Raw genomic sequence first — 19,364 nt, 5'->3', positions numbered from 1 at the left:
ACAAAATGTCATTTAAAATCTTTACAACAGTGAATTGGAAAGGATAACTTGGGTCTTGGCACCAAAGCCCTGATATTTTCTGTGCCACAGAGCAGTCTGGGTGACAGTATAACAGAGCTGAGGACAGCTGATCAGAGGATGTGGAGTCCCACAAGAGTGCACTTGGTTCACTTCAGTGCCAGGAGCTGAACTAGGGTCAATAAGCAAGTGCTTGTTTGACCACAGGTTGCTTCTGGCAGATGTGTCCAAACTGCTGTAATTTCTTCTTCATTGTGTCAGGCATCTCCTCCTCTCCCCAGCTCCATCTTAAACTAGTAGTTTTTCTGAGTTTATAATTTTAAATATGGTCCCTAACTGAACAACTTTTCCATGTGTTTAATTAAAACACTGCTGTTCATGTGTCTTCTTTTGGGGGCATCACAGCTCCACCAGGTACTGAAGAACAAAAGCTATGCATGTCGTGGAGCAGCTGGTATTTTTTGACAGCCCAGGAAAATTTCTCCTCTGCCTTGCATCTCCCTATGACTTTCAGTCCTTCAGTGCTCCTTTTCTTTTCCTGTCCTTCCAGATGCCCGCTTTCAATGTGCTTCAGCTTTCTAAATAGTAGAAATGACGTGTGGTGTTGCTTCTTGCTTTAGTTCATATCTCTTGTGGTGCTTATTGTCTCTACCATGCACGTTGATATGAAAATCAGAGCCATGGATCTCTCTGTAGCTAGAGCACCCTGATACCGAGGCACTTCTTCATCTGTCTCCAGTTGTACTTTTGTTCCACTTGCTTAGCTCACCGTCGACCTTTCCTCTTTGTCTTCCCTGATGGAAAATATTTACATACTTTCTGTGCATGACATGACTTCAGAACAGTCTACAGCCCACTGTGCTAATGTTTTTCTGGAGCTGACAAGACACTTTAAGATTTTCCTCTTGACCTTTGTGCATTAGTCCAAAATGAGGCTTAGCACAGAGTTCACTACATCATCCAAGTGTCTGTGTGGAAATTAGCCCATACCTCGCTGTCCTTTGACTCTCTCAGGAAGAATGACAGATGGTTGAAGAAATTGCTCTGTGATTTGTGTAGTTCTGCAGGTAACCTTTTTTGGGTGTAACATCATCAAGTCTGATTTCATGAATCTACCTTATGATAATGTCTCAAGCTTTGTCTCAGCTGGTATGTTATCTTTCTCTAACTGCTTTTCGGCTGCTCTGGCAACTTCTAGCTAAATGTCATTTGGCTAAGCATTTGGTTCTGCAAATCACTGATTGTTTTGCTTCAATCCATTATTTATGCAAATGTCCTGTCAGTACTCAACCCATTACATCCTACCCATATTCCTTTTAAGGATGCAAAACCATTCTTGCCCCAAATGGTGCAGACTTTAAGCTGGACTTCCAGCTGATAATGTTTCCATTTCCAAATGCCTTGTTCCACTTGGATTCCTCCATGCCTGAGGACTGTCCATTGAATCAGCTTTGCCTGTTTGTCTTCTCCAGTCTCTTGAGTATCCAGGTAAAGGGTTTTCTCCAATATTGAGAACTTCTTTAATGGTCACCCTGTTCTCTTTTACATCTGAGTTGGTTCACTGAACAGGCAACAAGTGAGGATGATAGCAATGTGCAGTTGAAAGTTCCACATCCTTAAAGTCCTGGCAGACTTTGTAAGTCCTTATCCAGCCTTTTCAGTGCCTCCAGGTTGCACCTGACTGGCCTTTGCATCTCACCCTTCTCACGGGTTGACTCAAATGGTGCCTGACAGCTGCTGAAGACAAGACAGGACTATGATCTGAAAAGCCACCTCATCTGAGGAACCTCCACCACTGAGAGTCTGCATTCACCCAGCATTTTATTTAGCAAGACAAAGCCTTGTCAACAGCATCTGAAATTATTTTTTTTGTGCCCCCACTACCTTTGTTTTTAGTTTGGCTTATGTTTGGGCCTTGTTGCTAAATGATACCTGGGGCCAGAATTGCATTGCCTGGTTGGAATTTAGACAAATCATAGTCTATATAACTCTGTTGGATGTGGATGAAGAATGGCAGGAATTCCTCAATCCAGTAACTTGGTGAGGGAAGCTGCTACATTGCCACGTCCTCAGGTCCAGTAGCATGTCTGAGCGTGTATTCTTGTTAGGCACATGTACACACAATAACTGTATCCACAGTCAGCCACACAGATCAGCACAGCCAAACTACAGGATTCATGCGAACACCAGAAGTGGAAAATATATGCATTTATGCAATATGGATCCTTCCAGTAGCTGGGATTAGTCAGTCTGTCAAACAGTTGGCCTGTGGATCCCCGTATCTCCCCAGCTGATGGCCTCTTGGTCTGCAGCCTCACCCCAGTTGCTGGTACCCAGCCCTTCTCCCCCACAAATGGTCACAGAAACATACATGTCCTATGGATCCCTCCAGTAACTGGCTTTAGAAAGTCAATCCTATCCAGTAGCTGGCCCTTGGATTCTCTGTTCTTCCAGGTGCCTCGTACACAAACTCTCTTGTGCACACACATACAAACAGGTCTCTGTTAGCTGGTCCAAACCTATCACCCTACCTACCAGTAGCTGACACCCAGATCCTCTGGTCTTTCTAGTAGGTGGCTTGGAATTCCTGGTCCCTCCAGGTGAACTGAAAAGCCTTTCCTGTTGACTTATCTGCTGGGCGTCATGCCCAGACCACAGGCTGATCATTCTCCTTTGATAGCCCTGAGAGTAGCCTAATCAGTGTGCTTGTTGTCACTGATTAGGTTCTTGGTATTCTTCCATCTTCATCATTCCTTTGCTTCTGTGTCTTCATGCACTTTATGAAGTGTTTAATCACATACCCTAATGAAGAAGAACCAGAGGCTATGACCAGGCCAAGAAGTCTTTAGGCAACACACCAAAAGGACTTCATAAATGTAGAAATGTCAAGATAGTAGTAGAAAGCATGCTTTTGTCAAGTTTATTGTGGGGCTGAAACCAAATGAGACAACTTATTACAATTTAAGGCTCCATGGTGTCTATGTATGCAATAATAAATGTTGGTCTGGTGTAGATTTGTGTTAGCACAGGTATTTTCATATCTATGAAAATTCAACCTTTGAGTATCATATGTCAGTAAAAGTGTTGATGACCAGCACAAAAAAAAAAAACTTCTAAAAGATTTAGAGGACAACTTAGTTGTAATATTAAAAATGTTAAGTACTGGAGGATTCCAATCTAAGGATCTGTTCAGTAACTCAATATTTTTAAACATCCAGATTTTTAACATAGTGCAATCTTGCACATTAGTTACTGCCAAGGATTATTTGTAAATCAGTAAACATAGTCCTTGTTATAGAATACGCTGAAGGGGTGAGGGAAGTAGAAGCCATGGCTAAATGTTTTAGCAAATCCCTATACCATGTTTTTGGAGATGCTTTTGACTCTTTCCATAGCAGCTATGCAAGAACAGGTAACAATGATCCCACCAATAACGCTGACAGAGAATTGGAGAATATTTGGTGTTGTGAGAATGAATAATAAATTAAGTCCGGGAATTTAAAGGACTGCTCTTTGCAACAGAAATAGCGTTCTGCATACAAAATTCCAAACACAGGGCTTGCTCCTTCTAGTTGCAGATATCTGAATTCTCTTTGGGGAAACTCCTGCTGGCTTAATGGGACGTAGGGGAAAAAAATGGGTTGCATCTCAGTAAGTCCCTAGGTGAACACCCAGCTAGCAGGGAGGCCCAGCTGTGCTTCTGGCTGAGGTATTTACTCTGTATCATGGCCCAGACTTTCAGAATTTTTTTCTTCCCCCAGTGTACCTCTAAAACAGATTTTCAGAACAGAATTTACAAACAGCTATCTTTATTTGCATTTAAAGACCTGATTTATCTCTTTTTCATGTCAATGGGAATTTTCCCATGGACTTTTAAAGTGAGTTAACTGAAGTTCAAAAATAAATATTTTTAACGTACTTGTTTTGTTTAGTAAAATAAACAAAAGCCTCAGCAGAAGTCAGTGGAAACAAAGTTAAGTCAATGCTGAATGCTCTAGAAATTTGGAAACTTGATGTTCAATATTAGAACATCCAATATTAAAGGGTTTTCCCCCCTTCTTTCCAAATATGTGGATTTACATAATGCAACACTGAGAGAAAAATACTTCAGTGCAATCATGTGCCTCTTGTGTCAGGCTCAAGAAGAGAACGTTGTGGATATCGGATCCTGCGTCGCCACCGTAATTCAGAAGATCAGGTGCATTTCATTGGCAAAGCTAAGAAATACAATGAGACGGCCACCCGTGTAAAAGAGATCCTGCTCAGCACAGTCAGTCCGGAGCAGTTTGTTTTAACACTGCTTGAAGCGGAGCCTCCCAACGTGTTGGTGAGTCGTCCCAGCAAACCATTCACGGAGGCCTCCATGATGATGTCCCTGACAAAACTGGCAGACAAAGAGCTGGTTCACATGATTGGTTGGGCCAAAAAAATTCCTGGTAAGAATTTCAATCTCTTTTTTGTTTATTTTAGTCAATGCTTTTACCATCAATGTATCATTTTCTACACTGAAATAATAGCACAGCACAGTAAATATGCAGTATGAAAGTCTGAAGCTTATTATCCTGGATGTATTTTCATTTAGACAATGATCTAGCCCATAATTTGCTATTTGGTGTTAGTCAAATACTCGTTCATTTTGCTAAAAAGCATAGTTGGTGTTGCATGTAATTTCTACCTCATCAACTATCAATACCTGATCAATCTGATTTAGAAGGTTCATTAAAAGGGATATTAATTAGCTTGCTATAAAAAGGAATTTAAGACCAACTTCTTTCTTTGAATCCTGATAGAAGGTTTCAGTTGATGAAAACTGAAGCGTGTCCAAGCACTGAGCATCTGCAACTGTTTCATTTGACGTAGTTGCTTCACAAAAGCATCACATTGCAAAGTGGTGCATAGTATCAATCTCAGAATTATCGTGCGCTCTCCTTCAAAATAAAAATCAATAAGGATGCTTTTGGTTTTGGCAACACAAAGAACATTCACTGAAGTACAACTACAGGTGTTATTGCCTTGAATGTCTCAAGTGTGACCACAGTATTGTATTTTGACAATGTACCATTTCACTTCTTACAAACTAGAAATGGTGAGCATTTGCAATTCTTTCTCCATGAAACACCCACGATTAAAACAGTCAGAAGAAAGAATAAAAGCAGCCAGCACACAGAGATGATAGCTGGCAGAGTTGTGCAGAAGAACTTGCTGGCTGACATAGACTAAACCGCAGACTGTGGCCCTTTGGCCAGAGCTAAGTTGACCAACTAATAACAGCGAGCTGAAAGAAGCATTGAATAATGGATAGACTTATAGCAGCGTGGGGCTTAATCCTTAACTTCAGATACAGTGCTCTGCTAGAAGTGATCCCTACACCTGTGTTTACCTTGCATGGCTAATATATTCTGCAGTGTGTCTGGTAGTCCTAACCCCACGTCCATCAGGACACCATAGCTCCTCTCTTGGATTTAATGCTGAAGGCAGCCAGTGTACTGGTGTGTGCCCTGGTCTTGTCACGCTTGTGCACTGTGAACAGCACTTGCTGTCACTTGAATACGCACGCAGGAAGACATGCCAGTAATCCTTACATCTAGGAGTAAACTGAGTGTGTACACAGTACAGGCAACAAGCTTAGTGGAGAATATTTTGTATAATCCTTAAACTAAGAATTTAGAGTAAGGGAAGTGTATTCTATTTCAGATCTATGTGGAGTGGCTGAAGGTGCTGCCATCTCCAGCTGCTGGACCACATCTAGTTGCAGATCACAGTCTCCATGGCTCAGCCACTGTGTTGGAGGGTTCAGCTGTGATGGTTTTAGGATGTACAAATTCCAGGTCACCTGCTGAGCTGCTGGGGAGGAGATGCTTGCACAGCATGAGCGTCTTAAACCACGCTAGCCATTTGCAAAGTGATAGTGGTTTTGCCATTAACGTGCAATGTTTTAAACTGAGAGCCTGAATCATTAATCTTTATTTTTCTTGACTGTAAAGTGAGTAACTGTAAGGGGTTAAGTGGTGTCTTTTACTATAATTTCTTGTCCGATCAGAAAAACTTGATTAAAAGGTACCATTTCAGAGAACTCCATATAGTTATGTTAATCTAGTAGGAAGGGAATTGTGAAGGAAAACCAGAGAAAGTCTTGGAAGATGACCTCATTTTAAGCAATATTTGAATGGGAAAAAAACCCCAAACAGCATTTTCCATTTTCTGATTGTTCTTAATTTATTTTTTTTCAATAAAAATCCCAAGCACAAACCCAAAACCTCAGCCAGTTGAGATTAATCTTTTAAATTTTTTAAAATATCACTTTTCAAACCAACCCCAATTTTGATATTGATCATTTTTAGTTTATTTTCAACATTTGTCAGAAATAAAACCTTTTTCTTGGCAATAAGAGAACTATATGAAGAAAACCCATTGAAGCAGTCAAACCCCTTCAAAACAGTTCCTGGGAATGTTGACACTTTATCTTGTATGTTTGTTTTCTTTCTGATCACTCCTGTTACACAGAACAGAAGTAAACACCATTTTAGAACAATGCCAAAAATAGATGTGATGTTTAATATGTACCTAATTATAAGTAATATTGCTATATTACATGGTAGTTAGAGCATTTACTTGAATGTGGATTTTTTTTTTTTTTTCCCATTAAAATAACTGTGATGACCAAAGCTTAGGACATAGAATTTCAGTTTTCAAAAATTCTTGCCAGAAGTTAACCATCTAGATCCATGCTCTGCTTCCTGGAGGTAAGGTCTTAGAAAAAAAATACAGAGTTCTTGACTAATGGCCAGTGAACAGTAATTTTACTTTCTGTAAAGCTGAATATTTGCTTTTGTGTGGCTGGGTAAGAAGACCATTTTCACCTCTAAAGTATTATTGGATATTATTTCGACACTCACTGAAAGTGAAAGAAAATCTTCTTATTTTTCCTATAGTTGCTGATGTTAACAGTAACTTTTTGCCTAAATAAGAAAGATAAATGTTTATGTTTTATATTTTTAATATTTAATATTTAATAACCTTCTTTCGTTATGACTTTTACTCCCTGTATTTTTTTCTGTACTTTCAATTTAATGGATTGTATTTTTATTGTTGCTCAATAAAATAGAAGCTGACACGTGGATTTTTTTCCTTCTGAATTCCAAGTATTTTAATTTTAAGTTGTCATATGGCAGAACATAACTTCTATAGTTGCCTTTTACTTTGTTGACCTAGTCTAAGAGAGTTGAATGTGGTTCATAGCTGAACCTGTATTGCTAATCAATAGAATGTTGTCATAATATTGACATTTGGATTGATTATGCAACCTAGTGTGTTGCTGGCCAGAGCAGTGTGTCTTTTGCTAGTTACTACACATACAGCACAAGTTTTTTTTTCTTTTGTGTCTCAGTAATTTATAATGAAATTATTTGGTATAGAGCACACAATTTAAAGGCCCTGTACTACAGCCATAGAAAAACAAGTAGTTTAATGTACTCTGCAGCAGATGAAATAGGACTTCTGACACTGCAATGGAAGCTGTGGTGGTTATCTGCTGTCCTCAGTCTTTAAAGCATAAGATTGTTAGGAATAGGAAAGACATAGTCCTTCTAGTCACTGTACTCAGTGGTCATAAATCATACTGCTGGTGCTGATAATGTGAGCTTAGCAGATGACATACAGGATGAATCTGGATCTTTAAGTATCTATAGATTGAACACTGAGACTTGCGCTGACATCTCACTCAACTGAGATAGGTTTTTTTTTTTTTTTTAAACCAAGTAACTTGTTATTTATGCTAGAGAAATCAGCACATGCCTGTGTAAATGTTTATTTAAATAAATTTGGAAATGTCTTTGGGCTGTTGTTTCCCGGGAAACTGCCACTGTCAGTTTATACTATTCACACTTCCATGATTATTTTTCTAAAAGCACTTTTAAAATTATGAGTGTGTGTCTGGCAGATAATCTGTTGTTGGCTGTGGGTTCTGTAGTAAATTGTGTGACAACAAAATCCAGGAGAGAAGGTACCCCTCATAGTCTCCTGTTTACCCTTCTTACAAAATAAGGAGCAAGGCTATCGATTTTGAAAGGCAGCACTTTTAGCACTGGTAAGAGAGAGTGTGCATTACCCAGTTTATGTCAACCTGGGCTGTCACTGACTGTCTCCCAGCCTAGTAGTTTAATGAGATTAAAATACATGGAGCGTTTATATAAATCACTGACAGAAGATTCTTTGACAGTGCAAACGTACTGTGTGTATTTTAAGACCTCAGACAACTGGCAAAAACGGCGGGAAACCTGTCTCTCATGGCCAGGCATTAACAATTTTTCACTATGCAGAGTCGTAGATGCCAGCTTGTTTGAAAATGAAGCACCTTTGCTAAGAGACCTGTCTAAAGCAGCTCTGCTTTTGACCACTGGACTGGTCTTCATCGTATCTGTGTTTTTACACCTTAACTGGCCAGTCTGCTTTCCCACTTGTATTTTCATAATTTACACTTCTGGTCTTTTGGTATGTAAATTTTTCTTCTCTTTATTTGGCTTCTATGCATCTTTTTTCCCCAGTATTTTTTACAGGGGAAGGGAAAGGGAGGGCAATGACTGTCTCTCCCTTCTGGCTGTGCTGCAGTGCTATCTGACTCCTGGCTGTAAGTTCTGGAGACAACTAAATGCTGCACCAGGCTTATGCACAATCGCATTAATTCTGGTCTTGCTTCTGGGATGCTGTGTATGGAGGCAATGGGGACACTATGACCTTCAGCAGCTACCCTTGTCTTTTTTTTTCTGGTTTATTGCAATTTTGGGGAAGGAGGCAGCAGGAAAGGGATAGGATAGGGTCAACACATGTCATTTACAAAGGGGATGATAATACAGAGGCACTAAGATGTGGACTCTTTCATAGTTACCCAAGAAACCCAGAAACATGCCTGTCTTATAAGATTAAAAAACCCCTGCAAATGACAACCATATGGATTCTGGGGAAAGAACAGACTATTTTCTTGGGAGTCCTCTGCAGTGCAATGCAGTAATCTCCAACAAATGGGAGTTTCCTGAGTGATTCCCTGGTGCCTCTCAGGAGGCTGTGGGACTGTCATCTAAAGAGGTGGCCAAGCATAAGACAGGTCCTCTGCAGTCACTTGAGTTTCACCAGCGGTATGGGAATAATTGCCCTTGAACATCACTCTGCTTTATTTCAGATGTTTTGTGGAAGATTTGACAATGATAATAACAAATATTTATGTTCCTATTTGAGATGGCAGCATGGTCCTTCTGATGTCAGTGCTCCCTTCTCTGGCTTTCTTCACAGCCCGTAATTCTTTCTGTTTCTTTTGTTTCTCATACACTTAGTCTGCTTTATCAAAACAGAGAAATAAACAGATTGATTTATTTTATGCTACTTTCATCATTTTAGGTTTCATTGATCTCAGCCTATATGATCAAGTAAGGCTCTTGGAGAGCTGCTGGATGGAAGTTTTAATGATTGGTTTGATGTGGAGATCAATCGACCATCCTGGGAAACTAATTTTTGCACCAGACCTTGTACTAGACAGGTAAGAGTAATAAACTTCTTGAGAACACTTCATATTAGCATGTTTGGAGGTGGGGTGAATGGTAAAAGGAAGAGGATTAAGTATGGGAGATGTTATTAATAGTATATCTATTTATCCTTTACTTGTATTTGTAACAATAACGTCTTGAGGTTCCACATCCTGACAGGCTTAAGGAATGCTAAGTGTAAACAGTATTGTTGAACTTGCCAGTTTTTTAATTCCTGTAGCACGTGAGAATTGAAGTTTCTCTGTATTTTTCACATTTTTTGTTGGTTTTGTTCCTTTTGGTCCAGGTCTCTAGATGCTGAAACAGTAGACACATCAACACAATGCAGCTGATAGATTTTTCTCCCCCCACCCCTCAAAAAAACCAGATGTAGTGTCAGGCCATATTTTATTTTTTTAAAGTAGCTTTTCTACCTGTTTTTCTTCCTGCCCCTAGTGCAGACTTCATAAATAGCTGTAATAATGAACATTGCAGCACTAGTCAAAAGGGATTAAAAAACCCCTAGCTTGCTTTTTAATACTGAAAGCATTATTTTCAAGCTAAAGCAGGGTGTTTGCAAGACTAAAAATTATTTCTCTGTAACATCATGTACCAGCAGGGAAGAATACGGATTAGTAAGGGTGTTTTTCTACAGGACCTCAGAGGGTTTGACCTGGGCTTCACACTGGTAAAAAGTCAGGGAAACAATCTGTTCTCTTGGGTAGGTTTAAAATGTCTCTTAACCTTTTCAACCTGTGGAAATTCAGGTCTATACCAGTTCTGTGGCTTGAGCTCAGTAATAATCATTGTAGATACAGAAAACAAAATGGGTTAGTAAGAGAAATAAATTTAATTTATAAAATATATGAAATAAATTACTATTTGCTCATATAAAATTCCATGCAGGACCCGCTGTGTTGTTCAATGCAATGATAAGAAATTGCTGAAAATGTATGATACATTTAGTTCCTCAGGAGCTAATATGTGCTGAATAGAGTGAGCTTATTTGAGGCATTCCTTCATCTCCACAAGACACAGCAGAGTGGGAGATAGCAAGCATCTGGGCACACTGTAATTTTATTTTTCTTTAAGACAAGTGTATATGAAACTGGTCTGTAACTTGATTGTTTTTATCTTAGCTGAACTTCAGATACATTTCCTACATAAGCTTTGTAGACAAGTACTTCTCTGATGCTTGTGTCTTTCTTTTGAAACTGGCAGCTGCCTGTCCTGCTCCAAAGCTTAAAATTCCCCTTTGCTATGAGGAACAGGGGAAACTGGGCAATATTGAGGCAGCTAGCTGGCTGCAGGCAGTACTTGCTGCACCTTGTTAGTGTTACCTGCCTGTGCCTGCCTCGCACCCTGAAGGCTCAGCACCTTCCTCTTGGGATCCGGTAGAGGAGTAAAGTTCTCTAATTCTCCTGCACTGCTGTGCTTAAGTCTGTCTCATCTTAAAAACATTACAGAGGAAAAAAATATCTCATATCACAGACAGTATAAGAAGCATCCCTTTGCATACTGTGTCATAGAGTTTAATTGCTTTTTTTGGTCCAGTACATGTAAAAGAAACTAACCAAAAATCAGGAACAGTAACTTCAGTGGTTTGAAATCTGCTGCAGCTTAATTTTAAACCCATTGGAATGGTTTAGTGCTGTTTGGGATTTTTTTAGATCAGAAAATGGGGCCGTTTCTAATATCCAAACTGGAGAAAGTTGCATTCAGTAATCACTTGCAAACATAAAAAATAACCAAACCACAAAGCCATGAAGAACCCAAAAATCTATTTACATCTTCACGCTCAAAGAAAAAGGTGCTGGGGAATGGGGGTAGAGATTGTTTTATTCTTTTTAAATGTCTTATTGTTCCAAGAAACTTATTTTAGCAGGTCTTTCTTATTCACCAAGTCCTGAGGCTTGTCAGATACAAATAGTGATGTCACTGGTTGTGGTATTAACTCCTTGTGAAACAAATCTGGAAAATGATTCAAGGTGGTACTGTGCCCTGCACTACAGAGTTTCAAACTGGTTTTCCAGAATTATAGTAGCTGTGAAGTTAAAGCCTCTTACAGAAATATGATCATACTTACTTGTAGTCTATCCTGCATGTGCTTTAAAGAGAAAATCAGTTTCTTAGAGGTGCTGACCTTTTATACCAGTGTAATTTTCAATTTAGTTTTCATGATAGAACCTTTTGAATTCTCCCAAAGATGAGATGGATAGGCCTTTTACAGCCTCCTTTGTGCTTTGACTTTTATCTAGCTGAGTCAGAGTTCCTTAATTCTACTTTTTCAGTACCATTTTAAATGTGTTTCCATAGGGATGAGGGCAAATGTGTAGAGGGAATTTTGGAGATCTTTGATATGCTCCTGGCCATGACCTCGAGGTTCCGAGAGCTGAAACTGCAGCACAAGGAGTATCTGTGTGTCAAGGCAATGATCCTCCTCAATTCCAGTGAGTATGCAGTTGACTCTGACACTCACCAAACTGTACTTTTTATTTCGAGGGTAGCTGGGAAATCAGCCTTTAAAAATGGCAGACATATCAAAGCCATTGAAAGAGAACAATAGGGAAGGACTTCTAACTGTCAGATTGTAAGGATTTTTGCTCAAGAAACTTCTGAGCTGTATCATTTGCTTGTTATAGGGTTTATGTAAGAACTGCATGAAAGACCCAAAATCTGAAAACTTCTCACAAGGTGGAGCTCAGGGCTCTGGCTGTGGGCATGTCCCCAATGAGAACTTTTGCTCCTATCTCTGTGGATCCTGGTCATGTATAAAGTTGCTGTACAGCTCTACTAACCTGTCCTTAATTCTAGTAGAACTAGTTACTCAACTGAGTTATGATTAATTGGGCTTAAATGTTCCTATTTAATGGTAATTAATTGGTAGAAATGATTGAAAATACTCAACAGTTCTGCAAGATTAATTTCAGGATAGGAGCTTTGCTTTGCAGCCTTTTACACAAGGCAAATAGGAGTGTGTGTTTGCTAGTTTAGGGTAGTCTGCAGTAAAATAATTTTATTCCCCAGGAAATTTTGTAATTAATGTTGTCAAAAAAATCCAACAACAAAATAACAGCTAACTATTTACATCTACTGTTTTCAGCAAGGAACTTCTGCATAATTCTCAGCACAGTTCTGAAGAGGAATAGTCCAACTGTTATCCCACTTGTTTATTGATGGATACCATTATTTCAGCAGACAACAAAAGCTGTTCTTTTTTTTTTTTTTAAAAAAAAAAACCAACTTCACAACAAGCAACCAACCAACCAAAAACCCCAGCAAAAACCCCATGTTCATCAGCCATATTTGCTTCAAAGCCTCACCTCTCAAAAAAATCTCTCACTTCACCTCTCTTTGCGCTCCTTTCTTGTTGAAGTTAATCTTTCGCTCCTAATTTTCAAAGTGTTTTGGAGCTCTGTCCTTCCATAAGTATCTTTTGGAGGATTTTATTTTATCTGTCCAGGTCTCTTCTGCTCTATCAGTAATACTACTGTGTGTTTCCAGACCTTCCTAGTGGCGATTTCTTCTCTTCTCTCTCCATACCAGCAATTCCCTTTTTTTTATTTTTGCTGACTTTTAAGATTTCTCACTGTAGGCAAGTGCTGTATTATGGCACCCTTAGTGAGCTGTAGGGAGACCATGGCAGGCTGGGTCCATGAGCAGTGTCTCTCACCATGTTCTCCTCCCTCCCTAGGGTATACTCAGGAAAAAAAGATTTTTTTTTTTCAGCAAGAGGGATTAGAGAAAGCATAATTCTATATTTCACAATAGTTACTAAACCAGAAGACACAGAGTGATTCAAAGGAAGAAAAAAAAACACCTTGAGAATGGAGAGCATGTCTGTTCTCTGGGCTGAAGGGTCTACGTTCAACATGTTGTCTTGGGAGGATTTGGGAGAATTACTCAGTTTGCAAATGGTGTGGCCATCAAATTTTTGCAAAGGAATGTAAATTGAAGCTTAGTGTGGTACATGGAGCATCATTTGTACTGGTTTGGAGGGGGTGGTGTCAAGAAATGTATCTTCTCTAATCCTGTTGAAATATTACATCAGAAAAAAATCCACAGTCATAGCTTTTTTTCTTCCTCATGAGCAGGGAGTATTTCTCTCTCTTCTCTGGTTAGGCATGTTTCCCTTGTCAACAGAAGAACCTGAAAGCAACAGGAAACGGCATCACCTGCTTAATGTAGTCACAGATGCTTTGGTGTGGGTTATTGCAAAGAGCGGAATCCCCTCGCAGCAACAGACAACTCGTCTGGCCAATTTGTTGATGCTACTCTCTCACGTCAGACACGCAAGGTAAATTTTACAGAATGTGTGTAACACGTAAGGAGTTAGTGTTTGTTTATTATGACAACAAAGCAAGGCTTGAACTCCGGAGCACTCCTGAGGGCATCCTGGTACTGCTCTTCATCTCTGTTCATTGTAAAGCTTTCCTTCCCAGCACAACTAAATAGGCAATATACTCAAGTGCTTGCTGGCACCCAGAATCAGTGTGCTGAAAGCTGTCTTAACTGTATTACATCAAATTGCTCATTATGTATCTGCCTGAAATGTTTAACAATAATAACACAAATTCAGTCTTTCAAAAAACCTCCCACCCAGCCACCAAAACTCTTCTACCCAAAATAAAAGTCTCTTTCAAAACTGATCTGCAGTGCAGGCTTTGGTGAAGCAAAGTGTACTTTGGGTGCCATGTGGGTCCCAGGCCAAATTCATTGTGGGTCCTGGGACCAACTAGCTGTTAGGTCTTTTATTCGGCACCACAACATTTTTGCCAAGCGACTCATGCTACAGCAATGCAGGCTCCTGCTTTCCCCATGGGAAGCAGCTCCTCTGCTCCCTGCCAGTTCCTGGACCTCCGTGAGCTGCTCATCTTTGCTTGCAATGCAGCAGATTCAAAGGCAGGGCCCTACAAACAGATGCTTTAATTCTCAGGCTGTTTGTCATTTTAAATTGTTACCAAGAGACCAGCTATTCATAAAGCTGTCTTATGGCTTGGCTGTGGAGTGTGTCCAGGGAAGACAGTCCTGGGACCAGGCTGGAGCACGCAAAGGAGAGAGAGATGGTCATACCTGACTCTGTTTAGGAACACTGGAAGAGGCACAGCCACCTTGGCAACAAGTTTTCTGGAAGAGCGGGTGGCCGCAGCAGGGACCCGACTGTGCCAACAGGCAGCTTTTAACAGCCTGTTTGTGAGCTGGGGGTGAGTGTGAGAGCTGGCCCTGCAGGAGCTGCAGCCAGAGCTGAACCCGACCCACGGCTCTGATGCACTGCTGGCACCTGGGTTGCCCACTGTGGTGTGACACCGCACCACAGCAGCACAGGAGCTCTTGTTCTGGCATGGCATCATTAAACATTGTGAATCTTTGCAAAATTTTTATATTTTCTTATTAAAACAAGAGTTTTTATGCTGTGCCTGACTCAGCCAAAGTCTGGAGGCTACTTTGTTGTAACCAAACTCCTTTACATTGCTTAGCACTGGTCAGTCAATTATAGTTTGTTCTGGAAATAAGTGATGCACTTGGCCTTCATTATCAAATGGAGCAGGATCCTCAAGAGCTGGGTGTAGGAGGCGGGGGCTGCAATTCCTTCTTTGCCAAGATCTGACACTGGACATGCAGAGAGGAAACAAACTGCTTGAAGTTAGCCAGGGTAGTTTAGTCTTCCTACTCAACCAGGCAGGAGAGGTAGGGAGTCACTAGAGCTACACGTTGTAAATTCCCCTTTTGTACAAAGCTGCAGTGTGGGGGCCTCCCACATTTACAGCATCAAAGAGGTTTTCTCTTTGATTTCAGTAGGGTCGATATATCTGCAGTATTTTCTGAAGTTGGTTTGTGCCATGTAAAACAAATCTTGGTTCTCTAAATGGTAGAACACTCAGCTTTAAAGTATTGGGATGTTGTTACTGTTGGTAGTGGTAAGTGATCTCAGGGACTACAGCAGCTAAATCCTTTTAACTCCTAATAAAAAAAAAGGACTTTCTTGAAGCCATGAGCACGTTTTCCTCCTCTGCTTTGTTGGACTCAGATTGCTGACTTATTTGCTGTTCTGCTTCACAGTAACAAGGGAATGGAGCATCTCCTGAGCATGAAGTGTAAAAATGTGGTCCCAGTGTATGACTTGCTGCTGGAGATGCTGAATGCACACACTCTTCGAGGGCAGAGGAAGTCCCCGGTCACACACCCTGAACTTGGCCCGTTAGAACAAATGGAGACTGGAGACAGTCTGCGAAACGGGGCAACCCAGTAATTCTGTCGAGACCCGGAAATGTGAAGCTTGTTCAAAGCTGTGGGAGAAAATAAGACTACTGTGATGGGACTGCTGAAGTGTGGCCCAGTGTGAGTCCTCATCTCTTCTAGGTTTGCACGTTGGTATCTCGGGAAAGGCTTGTGGGACGCACACCTCTGTCTGTGTTTCTGACATTATAATAGCTGCACTTTTATAGTGCCTTTTCTGAGAGTCTTCAAAAGCACCTTATGAAATTAAGCCTCAGAGCAGTACTGCGAGACAGGGGATTACTGCCTCTCCTTTTCAGAGGCAGGAGAACTGAGACAGAGGTAAAGGGCCTGCTTTAAGATGACAGAAGAAGTCTATGTCAGGGCTAGCAGTGAGCACAGAGGTCTCCATCTCCCAGACCGTGTTTTTTTAAGCGCTGATTAGACAATGTCCTCTTTCAGCAGGAGATTGTATGAAATGTAGAGCAGCATTGTCTGGGACAGATCCACTTCCCTGTGTGTGCTGGTCCCTGGGGAATACCTGCTTTGCAGCTGATCTAGATAAAGTGCTGAGATATGTACAGTGTAAAGGAGTTTCTTCTGTTCTTAAATATGCAATGCCTGCAAGGGCCTTCATTTGAAGGCCATTCCGAATAGCTTCTAGGGCCAGTTCAGAGCCTCTTCAGAAATGTTAAACCAAGCTTAAGTTTATATTTTGTGAGCTTGTTCTTAACACTCACATTATCATCTGTGTATAATTCTTCAGTGCTTTAAACAATGACCAAACTGCCTGGATATTTCAGTCAATGCTGACCTTTGAAATGTGTTTTGTCTGTGAGATTAACATGTTGTTTTATATATTTATTAATGATGTTAAATCTATGATAATATTTAGGTACAAGAGGTTGTTCTGTGAATATTAACGGTTTGTATTTGTATATGATCTGCTAATCAGGGCTTGTGAAATCAGCTAGAAACAAACCATCTCCCCCCTCTTTTGACTCACATGTGGAATTATGCTCCGCCCACCCAAAACCCCTTGCAGGGGGTGAGGCAGTAGACAGGAACCTAAGCTGGGACCTGCTTTTGCCTGCTGCCCCCAGGTTTGCTGCTTGCTTGTTTTCAAAGCGCATGGCACCTTAGCTGTGGTTTTTGTATCTTGTATAGGATCCCTCAAAGAGCCATGGGGATGATGGTTCTGGCACTTGCTTTGCTTTGCAAGTGTGATGGCTTGTTTGAATTTCACTGAAGGTGCGGGTTTAAACGCCTCTGTTCTGATTTTTGCATGCATTTAAGCTGCACTGAGGGGAAAAAAACAGAGGGAATAGCCTGGCCAATGACCTCAGCGAAGAGCAGGATGGCATCATTCATTCTGGCAACTGCAATATCACATTTTGATGTGAGCTAGAATTGCAATCACTCTAAATGGATATGTTTAAATATAATACATGCATGTTCTAGGCATTTTGGGTATGGTGAAATTAAATTGGGATCGCACCAAAAGTCTATTTTGAGCCAATAAGTCTTTTGGATTAGGGACTTTGATTAGTATGCCATTTGAATACTTTGAATATTAGTCAAATCTTTGATCTTGGTGTTTTTTTAAAGCCAAGGACAGTATTTTTTATAGGACAGGCATAAAGAGTTTTCAGTGAGTTACACAAATCTATTGTCTTGTTTTGATCTTGTACTATACCAGATGCTCTGATGGTCTAAATTTTTACTAGCTACCTTTCTATTGTTTTTAAGAAACTGTGCCCTTCTAAATAAGTGTAATATTCACTACAAAAAAGGGAAAAATTGTGAGTACAGCCTGGAATTCATTGGTACTTTCATTTTGAGGGAAGTTTTTCTGTGAAACAGATGTATTTCAGTGTTTCTTGGGCTTGCTCATGTTCTGGCCTCAGTGCCTGTTGTATTGTTTTTTCTCTGATTTTCTTTATCTTGTGTAATCTTTTTGTTGAATACAGTTTTTCAAAAAAATGTTTAAGTGATTTTTTTTTGTTTTGCTTTAGCAGTGCTGAATTTATGTGCAGTCTTGAAACAAACCTCTTAAAAAGAAAATGGGAAGGAGTGGGTATAAATCGTAAAATTAACTTCTAAATGGAAATTTGCTCTAGATTGACTCTGTAAAAGGGTGATCTGCAGATTTGTGCCACGTATTGTGATTCATATATGCTGTTACTACCACTGTGCAAATAGGAAAATGACGTCATTTTAACAGATACTTTTTGTCTTGTTGAACAGAATTTTATTAAAAGTTACTACTAGTGTTTTAAAATGGGCAAAAGCCAGTAGCTGTTGTCTCTCTGGATTAATGTAGCTGGTTCTTATTTGGAGAAGGTGCACGTTTCTAAAACAGCACAGCTTATAAACTGGGAGCTGTGTGGCAAAATGACTGAACAAGGGTGCCTCTGTCTCTTGAGAGAGGTGTTGGGTGCAGCATGGGTCTGCATCCCACAGGCTCGCTCAGATGCTGCATTTCTGGTGTGGAGCACGTCCCTGTCCCTGCGAGCCCTGAGCAGAGCTGCCACGCTCCATTGCAGTTTAGATATCAGGGGGGACTTTTCCAGTTTCAGCATGAATGAACTGAGTGCTGAGGAACTGTGAGGGCTGTGAGGAGGGGAGGGAAGTGGTGCTGGTTTATTGCTTTTCTTCACTGCTCTGCTCGGACCTGGCCAGAGGTGGCTGTTTCTACTTGAAATTATGCTGCAGTTGTGGGCTGTTCGAAGAGGTGAGCAAACTTGGTTCTTGCAGGACTGCCAGTTGCCGTGGATTTAAGGAAAAAAAAAAAAAAAGAAAGAAAAAAGCCCAAACTTTTCCTTATGCATGCTGTTAAAAACATGCTGGTGTTCCTCTCAAGTCTGGAACTAGAACCAAATGGTAAAACAACCTTGATTTTTTTTTTTTTTTTTTTTTTTTTAAAAGAAATGTGGTAAGTCTTGGAGCATTTCAGGCAGGTAAAATGCTTTGTTTCCAGGATTGTGAGATCTTTTCCACACCTCCATCTTCTTGCAAATTCACCATTTCTAGTGCTGTCATGTTGCCAGTCAGAGAGGAAAATATGGTGAAAAGATGTGTTGAAACATTCTCCCTTGAGATAGTGCCCAACAGGCTGGGTCCTCCTATAAAATGTGTAGCAAACTCAGACAGGTAGCTCTTAAAGTGTTTTGTTTTGTTTTTTCAATAAATATGCATATTTCCATAATAATAAGTTAATTCCTTACTGACTGAATGACAGATCTATACAGGGATCATTGTGATGAAATGAGAGCATCTTCTTAAGTGCTGGAACCTTTTTTTCCCTGATGGCCTGTGGAGTATGGAAGACATTTGCTGTATTTGCATCATTAGAGTGGTTTAACAGAGCCTAAAAATGCAGTGAGCCCCCAGAAAGTTGTCTTTTGGTCTTATTCAAGCTCTCACCAGTGATCAGACTCTTCTGAGGTAAGAATTTTTGTCTTGTTTGGACTTTATTTTAGAATCATAGAATGGTTTGGGTTGGAAGGGTCCTTAAAGATGATCTAGTTCTAACCCCCCTGCCATGGGCAGGGACACCTTCCACTAGCCCAGGTTGCTCAAAGCCCCGTCTAACCTGGCCTTGAACACTGGCAG

The 19,364-nt window shown here is 40.4% G+C and overlaps 1 protein-coding gene across 4 annotated transcripts in view; it reads left to right on the top strand.

The window, feature by feature from the left end:
* The window catches only part of ESR2 (estrogen receptor 2), a 37,790-nt gene extending 19,744 nt beyond the window's left edge, over nucleotides 1-18,046 (top strand). For 3 of the 4 annotated variants that reach the window (XM_074869033.1, XM_074869031.1, XM_074869032.1), the window contains exons 5-9: nucleotides 4,155-4,454; nucleotides 9,409-9,547; nucleotides 11,850-11,983; nucleotides 13,656-13,830; nucleotides 15,594-18,046. In XM_074869033.1, coding sequence (XP_074725134.1) covers nucleotides 4,155-4,454; nucleotides 9,409-9,547; nucleotides 11,850-11,983; nucleotides 13,656-13,830; nucleotides 15,594-15,783 — 938 coding nt within the window. In that variant the 3' untranslated portion in view covers nucleotides 15,784-18,046. Of the gene's footprint in view, nucleotides 1-4,154; nucleotides 4,455-9,408; nucleotides 9,548-11,849; nucleotides 11,984-12,636; nucleotides 13,343-13,655; nucleotides 13,831-15,593 lie in introns of those variants that run through there. The other variant, XM_074869034.1, reaches the window with a different exon arrangement.
* Nucleotides 18,047-19,364: the final 1,318 nt, after the last annotated feature.

This window comes from Strix uralensis, chromosome 4, assembly GCF_047716275.1.
Source record: "Strix uralensis isolate ZFMK-TIS-50842 chromosome 4, bStrUra1, whole genome shotgun sequence".
NCBI classification, from domain to species: Eukaryota; Metazoa; Chordata; class Aves; order Strigiformes; family Strigidae; genus Strix; species Strix uralensis.
This window is presented reverse-complemented; position numbering and strand designations above follow the sequence as displayed.